The 9,782-nt window shown below is 33.2% G+C and overlaps 1 protein-coding gene across 1 annotated transcript; it reads right to left on the reverse strand.

The window, feature by feature from the left end:
* Positions 1-1,357: 1,357 nt before the first annotated feature.
* Positions 1,358-3,068, reverse strand: SrpRbeta (signal recognition particle receptor beta). The gene has a single exon (XM_090402597.1). The coding sequence runs from the start codon at positions 2,989-2,991 to the stop codon at positions 2,200-2,202; it is 792 nt and encodes a 263-aa protein (XP_090258723.1). The 5' UTR covers positions 2,992-3,068; the 3' UTR covers positions 1,358-2,199.
* Between the last annotated feature and the right edge of the window lie 6,714 nt (positions 3,069-9,782).

Consider the following 9,782-nt stretch of genomic DNA (forward strand, 5'->3'; position numbering starts at 1 on the left):
CCGTTCTCACTCTCACCACTCCATCAGTAATGCATTCCATGGTTCAACCACCCTCCATGCAAAAGAAACCACTTCTCACCCTCTTGCTCACAGTTTCCTTTCGTAACTTCCAGGGATGGCCTCTTGTCATCACTCCTTCCCGCTGTTCAACCAAGCGAAAGAACTCCCTAGTGTCAATACTGTCATTTCATTAAAAAAAATAAATAAATAAATAAAAATAAATTTGATTTCATCATAGTACTGAAGCAACAAACTACAGTTTATATCAAAATCGTTTGTTTTTTTCTGTTTCTATGTAAAACCATCGATTCTGCTTGTGTCTAGATGTAGCACATGACAATTTATTTTATATTCTCATGATGAAAAAAAGTAAGCACAGTGGCAAGATGCTCAACATATTTCCAAATGTGTTGAAGGCAACCTATGCTACCACACTTTTCAAGAAAAAAAAAAAACTAAGCAATATTTTAGAATGCTCTGAACCCAGTTAATTACAAGAAAGCCAAAAATTAGTCATTAAATAAATCTGTCCTCATTTTTTTTTTTTTTTCAATCAAGTGAGACCAACTTATCACATCAAAATTAAGTACTTTGAAATACAGGACAAATACAAAATAAATCACATAAATTAAGTACTTTGAAATACAGGACAAATACAAAATAAATCACATAAATTAAGTACTTTGAAATACAGGACAAATACAAAATAAATCACATGCAGGAATGAAGCATATATCTCTCTGTTGAAAGAGCAATACAAGAAACAAATAGATTTACCACCATTACTCTAGCACACATCATTATGCAACATTTTTTATTATAAGCTGATCACAAATAAGAAGTGATGGATTTTTTTTCTTTCAAAAAAGTTGGACTGAACTTCTAGAAAAATCAAACAAACCTCTACATAAAAAAAACGTGCATATCACAAGCATTTTTACACTGACTTTGTATTATAAGTATGAAAAATTTTTATATGAGCTGTGACTAGGTTTTATGAAAGTTCTTGATAAAAGCAAATCCTAAAGAATAACCAGATAAACATTCCCTTATGACAAACTCAAAAAAGGACACCTTTAACTTTAGCAAACTGCAAGACACCATTGATATTAACTCAGCTGCTTAAAAGAGTGAATTATGATTATGCTCATGTTTTATACTTTTAAGGTGTATAAAATACCATATAACATTAATTGGCTAGATGAAAAGTATGGTTTTTATGACCAATCTTTTCTTTAACCTCAGAATATTAAATAAACAGAATTAGAAAAACTCATCAAAATTACTACAGCTTTTTTTCCCCTTTTAATTTAAGCTTTTCAAAATTCTGAAGTATTATTTTTATTTTAAGTACATATTTACAAACAGGAACTGTTATTAATTTATTTAATATAATTTTTTTCACAATCCAAGCATTTCGCTCTATGTCAACAAGCATTACATGACTATACATGATACATAGCAGATGGTTGCCATTATTCTTTTTTGTGAAGGATATATGAAGCAGATTTTCCACTCAGAGGGAATGTTAGCATCTAAAGATTTTTTTGTTATGTTTTATTTCTCTGACAAAAGAACCTCCCCCCCCCAACCTTTAAACAAAATGTACACTGGTATCTTCAACTTAATCTTCATGGCTTATTATTCAAATATTCTAGGATTAAACACCGAAATATGCAGAAATATTACCTTATACAGCTTGGAAAACAAAATACCTAAATTAACATTTTTGAAACAACTGTGTGTGTGTGTGTGTGTGTGAGAGAGAGAGAGAGAGATTTGAGCAACATTATGCAAAATATATTGGCATTCTAAGTGATCTTATTGGCATTACATTGGATGTAAGAATCCTTCCATTGCTATTAATGTTTAATAAAATGGACGATTACATATACAACTTATCAAGGAAAACTGCAGAAATTCCAAAATCTCCGGGACAAGCATTATTTGTACAAATACATCTCACTTCAATAAATAATTGCTATTATCTGCAGTTAATCACTCCCTCCCCCTTTTTTTTTTTTTTCGAATGAGTGACAGAAAAAACATAGCAAATAGTCAAGCCCACAAATACATCCTTTCATATTACTTTACTGTCAGTCATACACACACACACACGCAGCAATGCGTAATGTTATTAGCCAATACAAGCGCTTCATAAAGGAAACCGAAGTTGACTGTTACAATTTATGATACTTTTCAGGCAATTTTTGTCAACCACTTCCATATAAGATTCATATTCCCACCATCCTCATCTTCAACATCACCACCACCACTTCCTGAAGCGCTACATTCTACGAATTCTACGAGAAGCGGCTTCAAATCAGCAAACTGGAAATCTTTGCCATGACGACCTATGAAAGAATTGTTATTACCAGTGTCTGTAGTCGACTCTAGGGCTGCACTTCGAGTTATGCGGAGAGTATTCATTTCTTTTTCTAGTTGTGATTGAATTACCTTACTGGATTTCGCCATAGTTTCATCTTGTTTATTACAGGCAATCAAAAATGGTAAGCGATTCTGAGTTATGACGCGATCACTCAATACCGTGTAAAGAAACTCTGCTACGTCCCTTAATTCTCTTGGAAAGTTCTGGCTGTCAACCACGAAGATAATTCCTCTTGCTAGCGACTTATATTCTTCGAGGAATTTGGTTCGTAAGCGTTCATTTCCAGGCAAGTCTACTATTCTTAAAGTACCCTTATTTCGCACGTTGATTATAAATGAGTTTTCCTTCATAGAAGTGTAAGTCGAAATCTTCTTTGATGATACAATTCTGGAAAATAAAAGTGTCTTACCACCTTCGGAGAGTCCAATAATCAGAACGGCCTTTCTCAAATTTTTCCTTCTTCTTGCGATAATAATAACCGTTGTTAGTATCACCACCAAGACACTTATTAATAATCCCAGCGTAAGAGGATCATTCTCTAATATTTTATATTTAATATCGAAAACCAAATTTCTAACACTTTCTAAGTGCAAACGCTCCATCTTAGCACACTCGAAGTATTCAAATTTACAAACTTATTGAATTCTAGAGTACCATATGTTTAAGATAAACGAATGAATACTTCCACCTAGCGAATAAAGAGAACATCACGTTCATTTAACGCACCGTATATGAATTTAAAAGTGATATCTTACGTAAATCAGTGAAAATTATTTCTGGTTAATTTTACTTTCTGTCCCCCAAACATTTGGATATTTACATTAACACGTATTAAGTAAGAACCTGTTGCCAAAAATATTGCAACAAAGCCAATTCTGATGGTCACCATGTTAAATTATTACAAATATCCACCAAGTCCCGCTCTTCCTTTTCACTTCATTAGTTAAACATTTTCTGGCAGGAATTATTTCCTCTTCTTACTGACTAGATATACACAAAACGCTTACTAAAATTCTCCAGAACCATTAATGAAGTATAATTCCAAATCATCCTACGGAGGAACTGTTCATGTTTACTTCGTTTCTATTATCAAAACTACATTTACTTCTAATTAGTAGGCATAACATATTAACTTCATAGTAATCACTTCAACTTAACTTCTTAAAAACCTCTTTAATCTTAGCATTAAGTAGTCATTCAAATTTTGAAGTGCAAGAAAGGTCGAATTTTTATACCCTTTATTTATGTTCACGACCGACTGATTCGATCTTTTGAGTAATGTGCATGGTGACCACCGAGCAAAAATATTCTGTACTAACTTATTGCGGAAAAAGGTACTAGATCTGAAAAAAAAATAGTACTAAATTTTAATTTGCTTTCGTTTCACTCTATTTAAGACATTTTACGATATTAGTACCTTATTATCATAGATGAACTCAATGTAATACCGCTAAATTAACACGTGCACAACAAATATGAAAAGCAAAAAAAGTCAAAACTCACCTCACTGTAGTCATCTATGAGTCCAAGAGCTGCAGTTGTCGATCGTCATAACAGAAGTCCCAATTGTAACTCTAGCACTTAACATGTGTATTAATTTACCATATAAATTTCCGTCCCATTTTAGTATTTAAAAAATGTAACATTAAATTTTCAGGTTATTTAATTTACTACTTACATATATATACAGGGGTTCCCACCCACAAGGAAAACGCCGGAAGTATTTATTCATCATTAATAGCAGATTTTGCTAAATTAATTAACTCTTCAGAAATAGTAAAATCTGTAGCTGATGAATGTTTCAATTTTTCTTTTGTCAAAAGGAGTCCATTCACAAAAGGAGGTTTTTTTTTTGAGATTTCATTGCGTGAATCTACAGCCAACGCGTTTTTTATAAGATAGTTACATTTAGTGCGTCCACACTGTATTTTCTTAGCAATTTCACTATCAGTTGCAATTGTTTTCAATACAGTTAGAAGAGTACCCATAAGCCACAAAAGCAGATTGTGTTAGACATCCAGGGCCGTTCCTTTGTTTTGCGGCTCCTGAGTGCAATAGTTTTGTGCCCCTTTTCCATTAAAAATTAAAGGATCCTGAAGTACAATAACACGTTAATCATTTTATTATACTGCACATTAAGAGGAATGTATATTAAAATAAAGAGAAAAAAAACACAAATAGTAAAAAAACCTTATTTTTATATAATAAACAAACATACTCCTATAATGTAATATGGAACACAACAAGAAAAGAAGAAGAGCCTCTCAGAATAATTCAGCATGCAATAGAACGTAGGATTTGTAACATCAACAAAATGGAACATGTTAGAATCACAGAACTAAGAAAGAGATCAGGCATAAAAGATATGGTAATTGCAGTATATGAAAGCAGGATGAGATAGGCAGGTCACATAGCCAGACTCAGGAATAACAGATGGACATATAGAATATTCAATTGCCAACAAGAATAAAGAGAAAACCAGGAAGACCACCTACAAGATGAGAAGATCCACTAGTGAAATCTATGGGTATAACATGGAAGAGAGAAGCTCAATATCGAGATCGTTGGAGGCATCTTTGTGACCTGCGCTTATGGAGAAATCCTGAATGAAACACAGGTCCATCAAGAAGAAAACTCAAGAAATTCCTAGAATGTTGTTCAGTGTGCTGAGAGTAGTGATTAAAGTAAGTTGTGTTGAAGCTCGTACCATTTATTTAACTACCCAGTGACTCAGCCCGTCACTGAAATCACTCATATACGAAGGTGACAAATATGCACAAACAGTTCAGTGTATTATTTATTCCCTATTTGTTATGAACGTGTTCGATTATATCGCCCCTAAATTGTGCCGCCCAGGTTCTTTGCACCCCTGTACGGAAGGGATCTATCTGCATCATATGACCATAATCTTAATTCTGCCTCCTTAATTTATTTTTCCGACTGGTATTTGAAACAGGATGTAAACAATGACATTATACATGGTAAGCTTGTTTTAGATTCTACATTCTGCTAGTGTTTTGGAGTGTTTGCATTATGAATCAATAGACATTTGCTAAAATTAATGCTTATATCACAAAATTTACAATAAACAGTGTGTCCTTTAATTTTACCTGAATAAATCCAGGATTTAAGAATGGGATCCTCCAACCAATCTTCTTTGAATTTTTGCTTATATGATTTTTTCATCTTTTTAGATGAACCTTGCAAACCTGAATTTGAATCATAACTAGCATCACTTTCTCTTTTATCTGAATTACCTGTGTGAGAAGTGGTTTCTTCTGAGTGGGAAGGGCTGGCATTGAGATCTTCACTTTCAATAGCTCGTTTATGTACTTTACTGACTCATGCACTACACATTTTCCCCTGAGATTTAGAATCAAATTTAAATTTACAAAGTTTTCCTTGTCACTTGTAAAAAATAAAATCTAAATAGTAATATTTTCGATGAAGAATTAAACAAGTTTTTGTTAATAAAATTAATAAAAACACTGAACTTCTTATAACGCTCGAGAAGTGTTTGAAGTGCAAAGAATATATTTTCATTGGCTAATCGCAGTCGGGTTGTGTGATGGTGGGGGGAGAAGAAGACTAGCGAACAGTAAGAAGGGTAGGAAAAAAAGAGAAATCATATTCTTGTGTCACTGAATGTGACATATGAGGAGGTGGGAAAAGAGAAAAATGTTCAACTCATATGTCTAACTCTCATGTTGTTGATATTCGGAAGGAAAAAACTACTAGATCTGTTGGTGAACGTACTAGAACACTAAAAATTTATAAAAACGTACTAGATCTAGTACGAAAGTATTAGATTTGGTTACCCTGGTAATATGTTTTCTACCACTAGATACTGGGGTTTTTAATCACGTAACTCAAAAAATAAAATCGGTAGAATCCAGTGGCGGCGGGTGAAAATTTTATGTGGGGTGTTGCATATACAAAAAAAAAAATAAAATAATAATAATAATAATAATAATAATTAAATAAAAAATTCTAATCAGTAACGAATTTATCAATAAATAAATTTACATATTAAAAATTGCTTTATTAAAAATATTTCATCCTCACCACGAACAAACACCAATAATAAAAGTTTCGTATCAATAGCAATGACAAGCGCAAACGAATATCGGCGTTAGATCGCAGTGCATTTGTTTCGGGTAATGAAATTGAAACAATATAATTCTTTTCACTAAATATATGAAGAGCCAAAGGCTTCAATTCGGCGACATAAAATTATTTAAGTTAAGGGATATTACATCCCATATTGTTTCATAGCCGAATAAGAAACTCAAGAGTTTCATGCCGAATATAGAAACTATATAAAGTTCGGCGAGTCCAAGCGTAAGCAAATACCTGAAAAGTGCAACACATAACCCATTTGATAGTGCAACATGGGGCAACTCATAGTGAGAGTGTTCTAGCTACTCACTGATGAGACCTCAATAAAGGTTGAAACTGGTCTGGGTAGTGACCTTCTCTCATAATAATAAAAAGAACAGTAATACAGCTCCTAGGAGCTGGGTTTCACATTATGGGAAAATACCAAGAACAGTGATTGGAGATTGTCCACCCTCACTATGAGTTGCCCCGTGTTGCACTACCAAATGGGTTATGTGTTGCACTTTACAGGTATTTGCTTGCTTGGACTTGCCGAACTTTATCTCTTCTTCTTCTCTTCCGTCTAAGACGGGTTGAGTCTTCTCTTGAGCAGGATCTTCCAGTCTTCTCTATTCCTTGCTGTTCGGAAAAGTTCCTTATATGTTCTGCATCCCGAGATGTTCTTTATTAATTTCAGCCAGGTAATTCTTGGTCTTCCAGGTCTTCTTTTTTCAGTTGGAAAAGTATTGATTAGGACGTTAGGAAGTCTGTCTGCATCCATGCGTACAGTGTGACCAAACCATCTCAGTTGTTGTTTTCTAATTTTTTCTATTATTGTCTTTTTATACAATAGTTCTTGTCTGACTGTGATGTTTGTTTTCTTTTCTATCCAACTTGTTCTATTTATTTTTCTTAAGCATTTCATTTCAAATGACAACAGTTTTTTCTCCTCTCTTTTTTTAACTGTCCAGGCTTCTGCTCCATAGATGACTGTTGGTATAATTATTGCTTCATATAATTTGATTTTGGCTTGTTTAGATATCTTGTTTGTTTTCCAGATTTTCTGTAATTTTCCCATGGTGGTCCATCCTATCGCTATTCTGTGTTTGATTGTTTTGAGTTCATCTATTGTTTCTGTTAGTTTTGATCCAAGGTATGTGAAGTTGTCTACTTGTTCTAATTATTCTCCGTTTAGGGTGGCTGAGATGGTAGTTCTGTTCTTCCCTATTTTCATCACTTTTGTCTTTTGTATATTTATTGTCATGTCATATGTTTTACAGGTTTCATTTAGCTTGTTTATCAACTTTTGTAGTTCATTTCGGGTTCTTGCAAGAAGGACGAGATCATCTGCAAATTTGATATTATTTATGTTTAAACCGTTGACATTGATTCCAGGCTCATTGTCTATTGCTTTCTTTACAACTTCTTCTAGATATATGTTGAATAGGCATGGGGATAATGGGCATCCTTGCATTACTCCTTTTTGGATCTCTATGGGTTCTGTTGTGAGTGTGTCCTTTTTAATTATTGCATTTGTTTTAGAGTAATATTTTATCAGAAACTGTATTATATATTTGTCTGTTGCTTTTTCTAGTATAATTTTGAGAAGGATTTCTCAAAATTCTACTAGACAAAGGTTCAATATAGTTCTTTATGGTCTTCCCAGCTGAGTTCTGCTAGTTGGTGCAATGTGAAAATTTGGTCTATTGTTGAATAGTTTCCTCGGAAACCAACTTGTTCTATGCCTATCATTTCTTCGTAGGTGTTTTTTTAATCTATTTTGCATAATTGTTATGAATATTTTATAGGTGTGAGAGAGTAAATTGATTGGTCTGTAATTTCTGCAGTCTCTTTTGTCTCCTTTCTTGTATATTGGGATGATCTTTCCAGTTCTCCAGTCATCTGGGATCTCTCCTGTTTGTAGTATTTTATTGAATAGGGTTGTTAAATATTCTATTGATATGCTGCCTCCATATGACCACAGTTCAGTAGGGATAGAATCAATGCCTCGTGCTTTATTGTTTTTCATCTGTTTTATAGCGTATCTAACTTCTTCTTATAAAATTTTTGGGTGATCATTATTTTCTTCTATTGTTGGCATGGTAGTTTTGTTTCCTTGGTGGAAGATAGTCTTAAAATGGTTTGACCAGATTTTTCTTATATATTCAATATTCCCGGTTTCAGTCATCTTGTTGTTTATCATTGTTACTGCTTTTGCTGAGAATTCCTTTGTAATTTCTCTTACAGTATCATGGAAGACTTTTAGGTTGTTTTGTTGGTGTGCTTCTTGGCATTTCTTAGCTTTTTCTTCTAACCATTTTTCTTTGGCTTTTTTGCATAGGTTATTAACTTTATTTTTTCAGTGCTCTGTATTTTTCTCTATTCTCTTCATTGTTTTGTTGGTTTACAAGTATCTTGGCCTCTCTTTCTCTTCTATGGTAGCTATGATTTCTTGGGTTATCCACTGTTTGTTTATTTTGGATTTGGAACCTAGAGTGTCTTTTGCAATTGATAACACTGTTTCTTTTCCTTCTTCCCAGAATTTTCCGCTGTTCTGTAAGATGGAGGGTTTTAATTTCAAGCACATCTGTTCTAAAAATCGACTTCTGCTTGAGCTATCTTTTAGTTTTGAGAGGTTGATGTTTTCTTCTTTTCTGATATTATTTTTCCTGTTGAATTTTATCTTCACTTTGGCAGTTAATATTGATATTATTTATGTTTAAACCGTTGACATTGATTCCAGGCTCATTGTCTATTGCTTTCTTTACAACTTCTTCGCCGAACTTTATATAGTTTCTATATTCGGCATGAAACTCTTGAGTTTCTTATTCGGCTGTGAAACAATATGGGATGTAATATACCTTAACTTAAATAATTTTACGTCGCCGAATTGAAGCCTTTGGCTCTTCATATATTTAGTGAAGAGAATTATATTTTTTCAATTTCATTACAATTTCAAAATACCAAGAACAGTGATCGAAGCTTGCACCACCCTCACTACGAGTTGCTCCGTGTTGCACTTTCCAGGTATCTGCTTACGCTTGTACTCGCCGAACTTTATATAGTTTCTATATATTCGGCATGAAACGCTTGAGTTTCTTATTCGGCTGTGAAAAAATATGGGATGTAATATACCTTAACGTAAATAATTATTTTCATATTTTCAACAGTGACACTCGTCATAATTCAGCCTTGTATCTATAATAAATAAATAATTATATGTTATTTTAACAAAATAAAATAATATTGACAAAAAATAGTTCACCACGCACATGCACCAATAATAAACGTTTCA

This window comes from Typopeltis vanoorti, chromosome 13 (assembly GCF_054136105.1).
Source record: "Typopeltis vanoorti isolate ZY-2024b chromosome 13, IOZ_Tvanoo_1.0, whole genome shotgun sequence".
Classification (NCBI taxonomy): domain Eukaryota; kingdom Metazoa; phylum Arthropoda; class Arachnida; order Uropygi; family Thelyphonidae; genus Typopeltis; species Typopeltis vanoorti.